At 48.0% G+C, this 16,771-nt stretch overlaps 1 protein-coding gene and 1 pseudogene across 1 annotated transcript in view; one reads left to right on the top strand and one right to left on the bottom strand.

Annotated features, from left to right (window-relative positions):
• The first annotated feature begins 1,584 nt into the window (after positions 1-1,584).
• Adora2b (adenosine A2b receptor) overlaps positions 1,585-16,771 on the top strand; it is a 31,065-nt gene continuing 15,878 nt past the window's right edge. The window contains exon 1 of the mRNA XM_004663101.2: positions 1,585-1,919. Coding sequence (XP_004663158.1) covers positions 1,585-1,919 — 335 coding nt within the window. The remainder of the gene's footprint in view (positions 1,920-16,771) is intronic.
• Positions 6,568-11,100, bottom strand: LOC105944367 (annotated as a pseudogene).

The following is a 16,771-nucleotide window of genomic DNA, read 5'->3' on the forward strand; positions in this document are numbered from 1 at the left end:
CTAAAATTATGGAAGTCGTCAATTAAAAAAAATAAAATAAAAAAGAATCCCTTCATTTGTTCCCGACTCCGCCTTCCTCCTGCGTTTCCTGAAAATAATTCTCTATAATTGCCTATGGGGGCCCTGTGTGAGTTGTCCAGTGGAAAGTTTCACGTGAAACTTACGGAGCCGTGAGTGTGTTGGGAAAGTCAAGGGGACACTGTAGGATTGGAACTAAAGTTGGGAGAGGACAAAAGGTCTGTTAATAGCTGGGACACGCACCGCAAGTACTTTGCTTGTGCTTGCTATGATAGTATGGTAGGTAGTAATACGTGATAATTCACATCTGTGCTGGGGGGGGTGTTGCTACTATTACAATTACCTTGAGATGTAATTTATATGCCATGCAATCTATCCATTTAAAATGTGTCACTCAATGGTCAATCCCTCCTTTCTTCTTCCCTCTATCCTCCACTATGCAGCAGCTATCACATTTAGAATATTTCCACTGCCCCCAAAAGAAATTGTTTAGCAGTCACCCTGTAGTTTGGGTTTTTAATATTTTCTACCCATCATTTCCCGTTCCTGGACGATTTCCTTAACCATGCCGGTTGGTGACTTCTGGCAAAGGCTTCTGGAGCACGAGTGACCCAGAAGACTCCAGAAGTCCAGAAGCAGGAAGGGAAGGGGAGAGAGGGAAGCAGTCAGAGGAGGGGGACTGGAGACGTTTTGTCGGTGAAAAGAAGCAAGGCTTGGGAGCAAGGCTGGTCACCGAGGTTTGGGAAGGTTCAGAGGCTAAGCACACTTTCTGGGCTGGGTGAGAATAGATGGGAAAGCGGCAGCAGTACAAGTCTGGGGAAAGGCGCTTGCTTCCCACTGGTGGATCTGGAAGCCCCAGGCTGCGCTGCCGGGACTTGGGGGGGGGGGGCGTGGGCGGACAGGACCTGTAGGGTTAGGAGGGGACTTAATGGACTGCAGGGAGGAAGTCATAAGCTCGAAGGTCTCGAGGGGACCGTCGGGGCCACGGCTGCGGCCACGCAGGGGCCAGCGGCGCAAAGTGGCAGCACGTCGGGAGCCGCGACCAGAGAGGGCAGTTCTGGAAGGGAACGAGTGGCCGGCGCTCGGCGGCATCAGGTCCAGGAGCGCAGAGGGAGCTCTCGGCAGGGGCGGGCGCGGCTCCCCGAAGTTTCCAGGGTCCCACGCCTTCTCCCGGAGTTGGAGTAGCTTCGGAGTCTTGCTGGGGGGGGGAGCTCCCGCAGAGCCGGGTCCCCACCGCAAGCGCCGCCCAAGGGCATAGGCATCGCGTCCGCTGGCGGCTCGCGGGAACGCCGGGGGAACGAGCTTCCCTTGACTGCCCAGCACCCCCAGGACGCCGGGCGAGGACCCCCCGCTCGGGGCGAGGGGCGGGTCGCACCCCAGCCGGCGGCGTGCCGGCCAATGGGCGCCGCCGCTCGCCGAGGCCCCGCCCGCCGAGGGCGCGCGAGGGCGGCTCGGAGCCGGCGGGCAGAGGCGCGCGGTCCGGGCGCTCCTGCCATGCCCGGCAGGGCCCACGCGGCTGTCCTGCAGTCCCGGTAGACGACCGTCCCGGGCCCGGTTGGCCCGGCCATGCATCTGGAGACGCAGGACGCGCTGTACGTGGCTCTGGAGCTGGTCATCGCCGCGCTGTCGGTGGCGGGCAACGTGCTGGTGTGCGCCGCTGTGGGCACGTCGAGAGAGCTGCAGACGCCCACCAACTACTTCCTGGTGTCCCTGGCGGCGGCCGACGTGGCCGTGGGGCTCTTCGCCATCCCCTTCGCCGTCACCATCAGCCTGGGCTTCTGCACGGACTTCCACAGCTGCCTGTTCCTCGCCTGCTTCGTGCTGGTGCTCACGCAGAGCTCCATCTTCAGCCTCCTGGCGGTGGCCGTCGACAGGTACCTGGCCATCCTCGTCCCGCTCAGGTGAGGCGCGCGTGCCGGCTTCACGGCCCCGACCCCCGGGCTGAGACCCGCCCAGGATCGCCGTGTCTGGGCGCAGAGAGCCTCACCTCGGGCGACCCCAGGCCGTTCAGATTACCGGCAGCTCTAGGTTCTCGCAGGGAGGATGCTCGCTGTACCCCCCGGCGACACGTGCATCACGGCAGGTTGCTGCTGGGACCTGGGGGCGCCGGAACGGGTCTCGGGGCAGGTGCTGCGCTCCCGGGCGTTCGGGTCGCGCGTCTTTTCTCTTAAGGGGTTCTGAGAGGTGCGTGCGCACCCGAGGCGGTACCTCGGCCCCCGTGCTACTCAGGTGGGTCCGGTGCTCGCATCTCCCTCCTTTCCTCCTCCGGGATGCTCCTTCCCAGCCTCGCCCGCCGCCGGTGAGCGGTGGCCCTCGAGCGCGGGGACGCCGTCCTGCGCGTGCCTCGGGCGGTCAGGGGAGGCTTTAGCCAAGAGCAGGGCGGCTTTGGACTCCGGGAAATCATAGCATCAAAAGGGACAGGAGAAATGTCTTAGCGGCTAAGGCGGATGCCCGCATGCCTACGAAGCCAAAGGATGTAGGGTCGATTCCTCAGGACCCAGGTAAGCGAGATGCACAACGATGGTGCTTGCGTCTGGAGTTGGCTGGAGGCCCTGGTGCGCCCCTTCAAAACCAAGCAAACAAAAACAATGGGGACATACAGTACTAACGACCCAGCTGTAGAATATGCCTGTTAGATCAGAGGGAAAGGTGCCGCTAGGGAAGCTGGCTTAGTGGGGACTCAAAGTACACCAAACACAAGTAACCAAAAAGGTTACAAAACGGCCTTAGAACCTCCAGGCCGTTTTGTAACCTTTTTGGTACTCTGTTGGTGTGTCCCAGCTGAGCGAGGAGGGCCAGGAGGATTAAAAAAAAAAAAAAAAGTGTGGATTTTTTCTTTTTTCTCCACAATGAAAAACGTAGGATTCAGGGCACCGAGCCAGCTAGCAAGGGAAGTGAGTCCCCAGCTGTGGCGGATAAGTTCAAAGTTGAGAACTCCTTGACCGTCATTATTCTCTTTGATGCCTGGAATTTCGGAGGTGAGTTTGGATCTCTTTAGAATGGGAGCTGAGGAAACTAAGCGGAAAGAGTAGGACGAGAAGGAGCTCATTGCTACCTAGGTAATAATTCATATTAAATGCAGTCCCTGCTGTAAGTCCCAGGAACAGCCGTCCTGTGGATGAGGGGATGGTGGCTTAGGGAGATGAGGGTGTCAGAGCCAGGGCTCAAAGTCAGAGGTAGCACTTCGCTCTCACCATCCCAATCTGCTTGTCTCAAAGGGAGGTGTGTGGCACCAGTTTGAGAAATGGGGAGAAAAGTGTCCTGCTATTTCTGGAGGAGGATACTGGCTGGAGTAAATGGGTAGGAAATGTGTTTGTGGGAATTGAACAGAAGGCTCCCACAATAGATACGATATGTTTAACTGGTCCCTTTAGGTTGTGTCCTGGGTCCCACTGGGAACAGGAACCTCCTGCCTGGCGAGTTGGGAGCCTGATGTGCATGTTTGGGTTGTTTCATATGCTGTTGCCCTTGGCAACTGACCTGATCAGATGTGACATAGGTCTGGGATCTCTGAGGAGGGGCGGAGGGGGCGGTACACAGCCTTCTTTCCGCTCTCATGGGTCTATTCCCAGCCTGGACGCTCGTGTTGATACTTGAAAGCGTTTTGGGCTTTTCTTCTTTGCATGGAGCAGAGCAGTCACACACACAACTCCAGCCAGAGTTGCCTGTCTAGGGGAAGCCCTTGGGCTTGCCCCTGGCAGAGCCCCAAAGACACTCCAGCTCAACCCGGACTTACGGGCAAGTATCCCTTGTGCCACATGATTAGAGCAGGAAGTTCCATAAATGTTTTAAAATCTGTTAGTTCTTGTCCTGGTTTATGCTGGGCAGGTCTTGAAGAGAATGGGCGTGGGTGTCTTAAAGGGAAACAGATGTGAACCACAGGCTCCTTCTTTGCATTTGTTACTGGTGAGGGGCCAGATGCATGGGAAGGGAAAGAATAAGGCTGAGTGGGGTTGCCAGCCCCATCCCGGCCCTCCTGGCCTGCCCGTAGCACTCGGAGGTCTAGAAGGTCCGCAAGCAGGCCCTCGCACCTTGCTCCAGAAATTATGGGAGACTGGCCTGTCCATGACTCGCTCCCACTCTGGTGGGTTGGGAAGTGGACCTGAGTTCTCAGCCTTCCCTTCGGGGAGTGGTGCCTGGGAAGGGCCTCCTGCCCTCAGCTGTGTGAGCAGTTTAGATCACATCCCACTGGAAGCAGGTTAAAATGCAGATTACATTGAGCTGGGTGTTGTAGTACAGACCTGTAGTCCCAGCTACTTGGGAATCTGAGGAAGGGGGATCCCTTGAAGCCCGGAAGCTCAAGGAAACTGAGCAACAGAGCAAGATCCTATCTTTAAAAGTAAGCCTGCTGGGCTTGGTGGCACACGCCTTTATTCCCAGCACTAGGGAGGCAGAGGTGGTAGGAGCTCTGTGAGTTCAAGGCCACCCTGAGACTACATAGTGAATTCTAGGTCAGCCTGGGCTTGAGGGAAACCCTACCTGGGGGAAAAAAAAAGTAGGCCTAATGAGTCAGTCTCAGGGTGGGGTATATGTGGGATTCTAGTATTGATATCTAAACCAGGGTCTGCTACTTATGTCAAGGTTTGAGAACTATGAAAGTTGGGGAGGGGAGGTGGGACTTGAAGCTCTGCTTTGCTTTGATTGACATGGGCTGGGTATGAGTGTACCCCAGACTTTTGGTTCTGAGGCCCATGAAGTCAGAAGGTGCCCTGTGTAGGAGCCAGGTGCAGTGGTTTGCACCTGTAATTGCATCACCTCAGGAGGTGAGGCTGAGCCAGGAGGACCACCATGAGTTTGAGGTCAGCATGTACATTGACTTCCAGGCCAGCCTAATTTATAGTGGGAGACTTTGTATTCAAAACAGCGCAGTAAGGAGATAAGGCCCCAAAGTATGAGTGTTGAAGGCTTAGGCATAAGAGCAATAGCTTTGTTATCAGGAAAATAAAGATGACTGTTCTATCTTAGGGTTGTGGTATCTCAAAATTCCTATCTATTTGACTCCTTTCTGTTCATTTTGGTTACTCATCAGATGCTAAGTTGAAGACAGAAGACCATCTTAATTGGGCAAAATCAAATTTTGGGACTTGACTTCCTGGGCGTTAAAGGTATCTTCCCCACAGCTGTGAGTTGAGGGCCCCAGCCACCAACATAGTTGTACAAGTTTTTACTAGAATGAAGGGATGACAGTGCAGGGTAGAGAGGGAACCCAACGATGATGCCAAGCATAAAAAATGGCGCCTTTTATGCCAGGCGTGATGGTGCACGCCTTTAATCCCAGCACTCAGGAGGCAGAGGTAGGAGGATCACCATGAGTTCGAGGCCACCCTGAGACTACAGAATTAATTCCAGGTCAGCCTGGACCAGAGTGAGACCCTACCTTGAAAAACAAAAACAAAAACAAACAAACAAAAAAAATGGTGCCTTTGGGCTCACTTGAAAAAGGGGACTGTCTGCTTACATCAGGCCCTCTCTTTTGTCCTCAGAGGGAGGGGACACCCACACACAGAAGAGCTCTACTTTCTCTGGTTCAATCCGCAGACCTTTGGTAGAGGGCCCAGTCCAGGGAAGTTGCTGGAAGTGGGCTGTTGTAGAGGTGTACATAGCAGAGATGGGGTGCAGGTCCATGGCATGTCTCTGCTCACAGCTGCCCTGTGCTCTCCCGTCACCCTCTGGCCGGTGGGGAACACTTCCTCCTCCCTAGGCTAACCCTGCTCCCCTTCATGCCCTAGCTGCAGCAGAGCTGGTGCTGAGGAGGCAGCAACTGTGGCTCTCACTCAGCTTGGGGCCTTCCCAGCCCTGCTCTGTGGACTCAGTTTCCCTTTTCACTTTGGTCGAGTCTCCAGCAGGGCTGACATTGGCTGACACTTTCCCAGGGGAGCTAGCGGAGAGTATTTTTCCAGGGAAATTTGGCTTGCTGGGTCAACAGAATGAAAGGAATTGTGTTTGTTGTCCCTGTCTCTGGACCCTGACCCTGTCACTCCCATATCTTTCTGGTACGCGGAGACCTTCTCTGTGTGCTCACATGTTCTTTTTATTTATTTGCTTATTTTATGAGAAAGAGAAGAGGGGGAGAGGAGAGAACGAAAGAGAAAATTGGTGCACCAGGGCTGTTAGCCACGGCAGTGGAACTCCAGACGTGTGTAGCACTTTGTGAGCATGCGTCCCCTTGTGCATCTGGCTTATGTGGGTTCTGGGGAGTCAAACCTGGGTCATTAGTCTTCGCAGGCAAGCGCCTTAACTGCTAAGCCATCTCTTCAGCCCCCCACATATTCTTTTCGAGAGGAAGGTGTTAAAAGACTCCTTAGCAAGATTTTGTGGCGTGGGTGAAAATATGGCCTCTACTTAGGGTGAGATTTGGCAGGGGATTCTGAATGTTATTTTCAGAACTAAACAAATTGAGCTATAATTACCATATCATAAAAATTCACCTTTAGTGTTGCTTAAAATAAATCAGGAAGGAAAGGTTCTGCTCTGAGCCCTACCCCAGCTTTCCCAACGACTCCCCTCTTTAGATGTCTTCTTTCTCCAGCTTTTTTTTTTTTTGACAGTTTTGTATTTTATTGCTGTGGCGACGGTCAGCGCAGAGGGTACAGCCGCTCCTTCTTGGTCTTCAGTTTCTCCTCGAGCTTTGTGAGCAAGCAGCGCATGGCTCGGGTCATCTTGGGCGGCAGGTCCACGGGCTTATACTTCTTGCCCCTGTAGACTTTCCTGAGGGTTTCTTTCTGAGTCTGGTTAATGACGGTGAGAACTCGGGCGCTGGATTTTCGGACAACTCGGATCCTGGACAGCTTGGATGCTGTGCCGCGGTCACCTTAGCGACACGGCTGGGAGACTCCACCTTCAGGCCGTGCAGCTGTGGCAGCAGCTCCTCCTCCTTGCCGTGAAGGTCTTAATCTTAGCCATGGCTGCGCTCTTAGCCGCTGCCGCCGCCTCTCCCGCTTCTTCTGCCGATGCCCCTTCCCCATTATAGTGGGTTGATTATACCCACGTTTTACGATTCCTGAATATGGGAGGGAGAGAAGGAAGCATGTTCTTTTCTGTGGAACAGGCTGTCTGGGTGACCTATGCAGTTGTGCTCTTAGAAGATAGATGTGTAGGGACCATGTGGATGTGAAGGCAGAGACTGGAATGAAGTGGCCCTCCCAGTCCATGGTTTCCTCATACTTGATTGTCCTAGGGCTGCATAGGATCCATGGCTTTGCTTGATGGTAGAGAGGCTAGCCCCCTTTGCTTTAAATGCTGCATGAGGAAATGATGCTGGCAGCTGTGGCAGCCTTTGTATGAGCAAGAGGCACCAAGTCTCAAAGGAAAGCTACTGAAGAGGCACAGCAGAAAGACAGAGAGAGACAGTCTTTACTGACACCTGAGTTCTGTGTCTACCCAAGACCCTGGAGTATGCTTTGATAGCTTAATCAAGACACAGTGCGCGGGAGATGGAAGGATGGGGGCTGGAAGTTTGGAAGTTTTGGAAGAATCTCTTGGTTCATAAAAAGTACCCTGCCATTTAAAAAAAATATTTAGCCGGGCGTGGTGGCGCACGCCTTTAATCCCAACACTCGGGAGGCAGAGGTAGGAGGATCGCTGTGAGTTCGAGGCCACCCTGAGACTACAAAGAGAATTCCAGGTCAGCCTGAGCTCAAGTGAGACCCTACCTCGAAAAACAAAAAAAAAAAATTTAAAAAATTTAAAAAAAATCTAAAAAAAATATTTAAATCTAATTTATTTATTTGGGAGAGAGAAAGAGGTAGAGAGAGGGGAGAGGGAAGGGAGAAAGAGAATGGGTGCACCAGGGAGGGCCTCTAGCTGCTACACACAAATTCAGATGCATGTGCCACCTTGTGCATCTGGCTTATGTGTACCCTGCCGTTTTTTATTCTTATTTATTTATTAGAGAGAGAGAGGGGAAGGGAGGGAGGGAAGGAATGGGCATGCCTCTAGCCACTGCAAATGAACTCCAAATGCATGTGCCACCATGCGTATCTGTCTTACCCGGGTTCTGGGGAATTGAACCTAGGTCCTTAGGCTTGGCAAGCAAGTGTGCCTTAACTGCTAAGCCATCTCTCCAGTCCGACCATGCCATTTATTTACTTCTTTCTTTTTTTTTTTCGAGGTAGGGTCTCACTCTAGCCCAGGTTGACCTGGAATTCACTATCTAGTTTCAGGGTGGCCTTGAACTCTCAGCAATCCTCCCACCTTTGCCTCCCCAGTGTTGGGATTAAAGGCATGTGCCACCATGCCCAGCCAACCCTACCGCTAAAAATATATATTTTATTTATTTATTTGAGAGAGGGAGAGAGAAAAAGAGGCAATTAGAGAAAGAATGGGTATGCCAGGGCCTCTAGCTGCTGCAAACTCCAGATGAATGCACCACCTTGTACATCTGGCTTTATGTGGGTACTGGACAATTAAGCCCCGGTCCTTACGCTTTGCAGGCAAACACCTTAACCACTGAGCAATCTCTCCAGTACCACCTTTCCATCTTTTAAAATATTTTATTTCTCTCTTCAGAGAGAAAGAGACAGAGAGACACAGAATGTGTGTGCCATGGCCTCTAGCCACTGTAAAAAAAAAAAAAAGTCCAGATGCATGTGCCACTTTGTGCATCTGGCTTATGTGGGTACTGGGTAACAGAACTTGGGTCCTTAGGCTTTGCAGGCAGGTGCCTTAACCCCAAAGCCATCTCTTCAGTCTTCATGCTTCCTTTTTTTTTTTTTTTTAAGGTAGGGTTTCACTCTAGCCCAGGCTGACCTGGAATTCACTATGAAGTCTCAGGGTGGCCTCAAACTCATGGTGATCCTCCTACCTCTGCCTCCCAAGTGCTGGGATTAAAAAAGTGTGCCGCCATACCTTGCACAGCCTTTCATTGTTAATCAGTAAAGATCCACATGGGCTTCTAGTTCTTTCATCTATTTCCTGTAAATGCTCCCATCACTGCAGTAATTTCCAGGGAATCTGAGTGATAAAGATTGTCAGATGTCAAGCGAGAAATTGCAGAAGACACAAGGAAGTGGAAAAACATCCCTTGTTCCTGGATTGGAAGAATCAATATTGTGAAAATAGCAATCTTACCAAAAGCAATCTACACATTTACTGCATTCCCCATCAAAATTCCAAAGGCATTCTTAATGGAAATAGAAAAAAAAAATCCAAAAATTCATTTGGAATCCCAAAAATCCTCAAATATCTAAAATAATACTGAGCAACAAAAATAAGGCTGGTGGTATCACCATATCTGATTTTAACCTATACTACAGAGCCATAGTAACAAAAACAGTGTGGTACTGGCACAAAAACAGACACATAGATCAATGGAACAGAATAGAGGACCCAGATGTAAGTCCAGGTAGCTATAGCCACCTGATATTCGATAAAAATGCCAAAAATACTCATTGGAGAAAAGACAGCCTCTTTAGCAAGTGGTGTTGGGAAAACTGGATATGTATCTGTAGAAGGATGAAAATAGATACTTCTATCTCTCCATGCACAAGAATTAAGTCCAAGTGGATTAAAGACCTTAACATCAGACCGGACACTCTAAAACTGCTAGAGGAAAAAGTAGGGGAAACCCTTCAACATACTGGTCTTGGCAAAGACTTTCTGAATACAACCCCAGTTGCTCAGGCAATAAAATCACAGATTAATCACTGGGACCTCATGAAATTACAAAGATTTTGCACTGCAAAGGACACTCTGAGTAAAGCAAAGAGGCAGCCTACAGGATGTAAAAAAATCTTCGCCAGCTATATATCTGATAGAGGATTAATATCTAGGATATACAAAGAACTCAGAAAGTTAAATAATAAGGAATCAAACAAGCCAATCAAAAAACAGGCTATGGAGCTAAACAGACAGTTCTCAAAGGAAGAAATACGAATGGCATATAAGCATCTAAAAAAATGGTTCTACGTCACTAGTTATCAGGGAAATGCAGATTAAAACTACATTGAGATTCCATCTCCTGTCAGATTGGCTACCATCATTAAAACAAATGATCATAAATGCTGGTGGGGATGTGGAAAAAGAGGAAACCCTTCTACACTGTTGGTGGGAATGCAATCTGGTCCAGCCATTGTGGAAATCAGTGTGGAGGTTCCTAAAATAGCTAAAGATTGATCTATCTTATGACCCAGCTATAGCACTCCTAGGCATATATCCTAAGGACTTATCTCATTTCCTTAGAAGTATGTGCTCAACCATGTTTATTGCTGCTCAATTTATAATAGCTGGGAAATGGAACCAGCCTAGATGTCCCTCAACTGATGAGTGGATAATGAAGATATGGCACATCACATTTATACAATGGAGTTCTACTCAGCGGTAAAGAAAAGTGAAGTTATGAAACTTGCAGAAAAATGGATGGATCTGGAAAGGATTATACTAAGTGAGGTAACCCAGGCCCAGAAAGCCAAATGCCACATGTTCTCCCTCATACGTGGATCCTAGCTACAGGTGATTGGGCTTCTGTGTGAGAAGGAAAAAACTCAGTAGCAGAGGCCAGAAAGTTAAAAAGGAGACATAAAGGGAAGAGAAAGGAAGGGAGGAGGATACTTAATAGGTTGGTATTGTATATACGTAAGTACAATGATTGAGATGGGGAGGGGATATGATGGAGAAAGGAATGTCAAAGGGGTAAGTGGGAGGGGTAGGGAGGGTATTACTATGGGATATTTTTTATAATCATGGAAAATGTTAATAAAAATTGAGAAAAAAAGCCAAATGAATAAATTAATTAAAATAAAATGGACTTTTTTTTCACAGCGGTTAGAGGCTCTTATGTGCCCATTCTTTCCCTCCCTTTCCCTACCTCCTCCCCTTCTCTGTGTCTGCCTCTTTCTTAAATAAGTAGAATAGAATAGAGGAAAATAAATAGTGATGTAGAAATATTAATTTATTTGCCTAAGCCCAGCAACAGAGATGGGAATCAAGCCTGGCGTGTTAGTTACTGTTCTTGTTGCTTTGGTAAAATAACCTGACAAGAACAACTGAAGGAGAGGGGTTTCTTGGGGCTCACGGCCTGAGGGTACGGCCCGTCATGGCAGGGAGAGCTGGGCCACAGGAGCTCAGGAGCTGGTCACTCTGCATCCGCGGTTGGGAAGCAGAGCGGTGCATGCTGATGCTCAGGTAGCTCTCCTTTTTGTTCAGCCCCCAAGGCTAACATAACCGGTTAGAGACAGTATCGGGAACAGGCACTTAATAGCAAATAGCAAATGTACTTTCTTGGACAGAACTAGCTGAGGGAGCAGAATGTTTCTCTAGAAGTGTCATCCTGGAGGCGTGATGCATGGGAGGAAGGGAGGGTGGGCTCTGCATGGAGCCTGTGTGCAGGAGCCGAGGGAGAGCACCCTAGTGTGTGTCTGAGCCATGGGGCGTCAGGGCTGGTGCGGCGGAGCAAGAGGGGTAGAGCGGGAAGGTCAAGGGGGACCTGAAGGCTCCCAGAGGGCTTGGATGCAGTCCTAAAACTGCTAGTGAGCCCTTGAAGGAGCTAGTGTGTTGTGTGTGTGTGTGTGTGTGTGTGTGTGTGTGTGTGTGTGCAGTGAGTACGGAAAGCCAACATTTAAAAGGGAAAGCAAAAGTCCTCCTTTCCTTAACCTTGACCATGACCTTTGTGGGGGCAGCCCTCCCAGACTGTTTTTGTTTGCTCCCCCCCCCCCCACGCACCCAGTGATCACTTGTAAGCGGACATCTGGATTTATGCTACCATTTTGGTTTTGTTTTTCAAGGTAGGGTCTCACTCTAGCCCAGGCTGACCTGGAATTCACTTTGTAGTCTAAGGGTGGCCTTGAACTCATAGCCTCCTACCTCTCTCTGCCCCACAAGTGCTGGGATTCAAGGCTGTGCCACCACACCTGGCTATGCACAGTGTCTTTAAACAGAGTGGGTTGAATCCTTACTGTGTGATATGAGGATTTCCTCTTGCAAGCATCCCCTGCTCCCACTCATTCAAAAATTTGTTTTCAGCGTAGGGTCTCATTCTAGACCAGGCTGACCTGGAATTCACTATAAAGCCTCAGGGTGGTCTCGAACTCACAGTGATCCTACTACTTCTGCCTCCTGAGTGCTGGGATTAAAGGCGTGTGCCACTACGCCCGGCTCATTAAAATTTTTGTTGTCATTTGATTCCCCCATGGAAAATTGTTTCTAATTTCATCAGTTATAGATAATACTTGCAAGACAGGCAAATGTGTGTGCATGCACACACACACACACACACACACACAAAACACACAGAGAGAGAACAACGAAGGAAAACAGAAGAAACAAGAAAGTATATGCTGTCACTGTCCCTTCTACAGCTCTTACTTCTGTGTTTTGTCAACTTTTCTTTCTTGATCCGGCCTACCTCCCAGAGGCTTGGTTTTCAGAAAGGCAGTAGATGCAGTTATGAAGAATGGGAAACTGTGTGCTCAGATAAAAGGTGGAAAGTGGCCTGTTTCCGATATCTGGTTTCCCAACTTGCCCTTAAAATGATGTGTGGAACACATTTACATTCTGTTGTTTTGATATTGTCAAGGTTTATATCTTTTTAAAAATACTTTATTTTTTTGCCGGGTGAGGAGGCGCACGCCTTTAATCCCAGCACTTGGGAGGCAGAGGTAGGAGGATCGCCATGAGTTCAAGGCCACCCTGAGAGTACATAGTGAATTCCAGGTCAGCCTGGGCTAGAGCAAGACCCTACCTTGAAAAACAACAACAACAACAACAAATATTTTTATTTATTTATTTGACAGAGTAAGAAGGAGAGAGAGAAAGAGAGAACGGGCACATCAGGGCCTCCAGCCACTGCAAATGAACTCCAGACACATGTACCCCCTTGTACATCTGGCTAACGTGGGTCCTGGGGAATTGAACCAGGGTCCTTTGGCTTTGCAGGCAAACGCCTTTACTGCTAAGCCATCCCTCCAGCCCAAGGTTTATATTTTGACATCTACAACTTAACTTATTGTATAAGAACATGTCCTGAACTGCATGCAGAGTATTTGAAAACTGGAAATGAGTAAATAGTATATGTAATATTTTACTTGCATAATAAAGCATGCTAAAGTAGGAAATGCAATCCTGCCACCACACCCGTGCTTCTCAAGGAAGCAGTTTTTATGCCCAGGTCACATAGTGTGGTGGTTTGAATAGAATAGATGGCCCCCAATATATTCAGTTCTTTATTGTTTGTAGTTTGCATCGGTAGCCACCTGGCTAGAGGCAATGTCACTGGGTGATCTTAAGGTGTGGTGGTGGGTTTCAGATTTCAATCTAAAGATATGCAAAGTGTGCCTAGCTGGAGTTCCTGAAGTGTGGTGTGTGGCTTTTGACCTTTAGTCTTGTACTTCTCTCTTTCTGCTTGGTCCTATGAAGGCAGGCCAACTTCTTCTGCCATTTATGGAATTTACCCTGGATCTGTAGTCTTCAATAAATATCCCTTCCTCCATAACTGCCTGGTCTGGAAGTTCATCTCAGTGAACCTGAAGCTGTCTGCTACACATGGGTTCTAGGTTTAGCTATTATCGCATTTTAGGTTTTTTTTTTGTGTGTGTGTTTAGATCATGCATTTCCTATGTGGAAATATAAATGAAAGGTAAGGGAGGAAATGCATCTTCCCGCACCTTTAGGGTTTCCAACTGCACCACGCTGTCATCTTGACAGCGAATGCGTTTGTAATGTGGCGCTTGCTCAGCTGTTGTGACTTCCTTCTTCGCACCCTTGGACTGGTTCTACCATTTTAAAAATTTTATTTATTTATTTGAGAGAGGCAGAGAGAGAGAGAGAGAGGGAGGGAGGGAGGAAGGGAAGGGGTACCCCAGGGATTCTAGTGGCTACAGACGAACTCCAGACACATGTGCTACCTTGTGCATCTGGCTTACGTGAGTCCTGGGGAATCAAACCTGGGTCCTTCAGCTTTGTAGGCCAGGTGACTTAACTGCTGTGCCATCTCTCCAGCCCATGGTTCTACCATTTCTTGCAATCCAGTGTTTTCATTTTGGATTCCATATTTGTCAATTTGTGTACACATTTTTCGGGAACTTTCAGGACATGGAAGCAACTTAGTGATTTCTTCTGTTTTTAGTACGGTTATGAATTTTTTTTTTTGTTTTTTTGAGGTAGGGTCTCACTGTAACTCAGGCAGACCTGGAATTCCCTCTGTAGTCTCAGGGTGGCCTCGAACTCACAGCGATCCTCCTACCTGTGCCTCCCGAGTGCTGTGATTAAAGGCGTGTGCCACCGTGCCCAGCTCTTTTTTATTTTATTTTATTTTTTTTTAATTGAGGTAGGGTTTCACTATGCTTCTCTGTCGGGAGTGAGACACATGTCTGCTGTCACTCATTGTCCTCAGTACTTGGTCTGGTCATTGCCTTGTGACACTTTCAGGAGTTGTCAGTGTGTGCAAACACGTCTGTGTGAATGTATATGTACCCTCACACATGCTAGGAGCGGATAGTTATGTTGCAGATAAATAAGCTTGTTGTCCACAGGTCAGAACTCCGTGTGGACTGTCCTGAGAGGTGAGGCAGGAGAAACTGGAGGAGGAGAAAATTGAGTGGTCTCACACACCAACAGGGAATTTTTTTTCCCTTCAATTTTTTTTTATTATTAACTACTTCCATGATTATAAGAAATATCCCCATGGTGTAATACCCTCTCTCCCCCCACTTTCCCCTTTGAAACTCCACTCTCCATCATATCTCCTTCCCCTCTCAGTCAGTATCTCTTACTTTGATGTCATGATCTTTTCCTCCTCTTATGATGGTCTTGTGTAGGTTGAGGTCATGGATAGCCAGGCCATTTTGTGCCTGAGGGGAGCACGTTGTAAGGAGTCCTACCCTTCCTTTGGCTCTTACATTCTTTCTACCACCTCTTCTGCAATAGACCCTGAGCCTTAGAAGGTGTGATAGAGATATTGCAGTGCTGAGCACTCCTGTCACTTCTTTCCAGCACCATGATGCCTTCTGAGTCATCCCAAGGCCACTGTCATCTGAAAAGAGAAGATTCTCTACCAAAAGTGAGAGTAGCATTAATATAAGGGTAAGAACATTAAGAGAAGTGCTTACTGAGCAGTTTGATAAGCATAGTATATACATTTAGCTAGACAGCAGTAGATGTTACATCCCTAGGGCTCATGACTACCCCTGTTTTAAGTTTTCAGTATCAGGGATGTATTCCCTCCCATGGAGCAGGCCTCTGTCCAATTAGAGGGCAGTTGGTTTCCACCATGACAGACATGCCACTATTGCACCTGTTGGCTCATTTGGCGTGGCTGGCCAGATATAAGGCTTGCAGTGTCCCTTGTTGAGTATCTTCACTGGTGATTTCTCTTTCTCCCATTGAACTGCATGTAGAATGGCATCTCCCAGCTTTCTGTCAGCTTGTCTACATGGAGGAGGTTATCAGCTCAGTTCAAGCAGGATTTCCCAGTGATCTTGCAGACCAAGTACGTGGAGTCTTCAGCAGTATGGTCTGACCATCTCTTCCTGGTGGGAAACCAAGGGCCTCGGCAATGGCCTATAATGGTTTGGGGGCATCAGGGACCTCCCTGGCCAACAACTCACTGGAAGTTATCCCATCCCCAACAGGGAATTTTTTTAAAAAATTATTTATGTATTTGCAAGCAGAGAAAGACAGACAGACAGACAGCAAGAGAGAAAATGGTTGCGCCAGGGCCTTTAGCTACTGCAGCTGAACTCCAGATGCACGTACTATGTTGTGCATCTGACTTACATGGGTCCTGGGGAATCAAACCCCAATTGTAGGGCTTTGCAGGCAAGTGCCTTAATTGCTGAGTCGTCTCTTCAGCTGCAACAAGGAAATCTTGATTAGGTCTAGTTAACAATGTTACAGAGGGCTATTTCCTCATGTTAATGTTTTCAGAAATCTTTAGCAACCTCGCTTTTTTTTTTTCTCAATTTTTATTAACATTTTCCATGATTATAAAAAGTATCCCATGGTAGTACCCTCCCTCCCCACCCCACTTTCCCCTTTGAAATTCCATTCTCCATCATATCCCCTCCCCATCTCAATCAATCTCTCTTTTATTTTGATGTCTAAAGATGGTCTTGTGTAGGTAGTGTCAGGCACTATGAGGTCATGGATATCCAGGCCATTTTATGTTTGGAGGGAACATGTTGTAAGGAGTCCTACCCTTCCTTTGGCTCTTACATTCTTTCCACCACCTCTTCCACATTAGGCCCTGAGCCTTGGAAGGTGTGATTGAGATGCAACCTCGCTTTTTGATTATGGTGTATGTATGCTGTGCATGTATGTATATGGTCACCATTATATAATACATACATGTTGCAAACATCATATATTTTAAATTTATGTTACATTTATACATTATCAACAATATATTATGTTATATATGCTATATTTACATATACATTATAATACATACTATATACATAATATACACAATAGTACTATGTCATTTACAAAATGGTGTCTGGGGGATTAGTTCGAGTCCCTGTGGACACCAAAATCTAAGCATACTCAGTTCTCAATTCTCATATAAAATGGCATAGTGTTTCTAGTACTCCACTCACGTTTTCCTGTATTACCATTTCTTGGTGACTTACAATACATACTGCACTGTAGTGCTATGTAAAGTTGTTACACATGTTGTTTAGGGAATAATGACAAAAACATCTCTATAGGTTCCGTTCAGACAGTTTGTTTTTCTTAGTTTTTATTTTATTTTATTTATTTATTTTTGGTTTTTTGAGTGTAGGGTCTCACTCTGGTCCAGACTGACCTGGAATTAACTCTG

The sequence above is a fragment of the Jaculus jaculus genome, chromosome 12 (assembly GCF_020740685.1).
Source record: "Jaculus jaculus isolate mJacJac1 chromosome 12, mJacJac1.mat.Y.cur, whole genome shotgun sequence".
Classification (NCBI taxonomy): Eukaryota; Metazoa; Chordata; class Mammalia; order Rodentia; family Dipodidae; genus Jaculus; species Jaculus jaculus.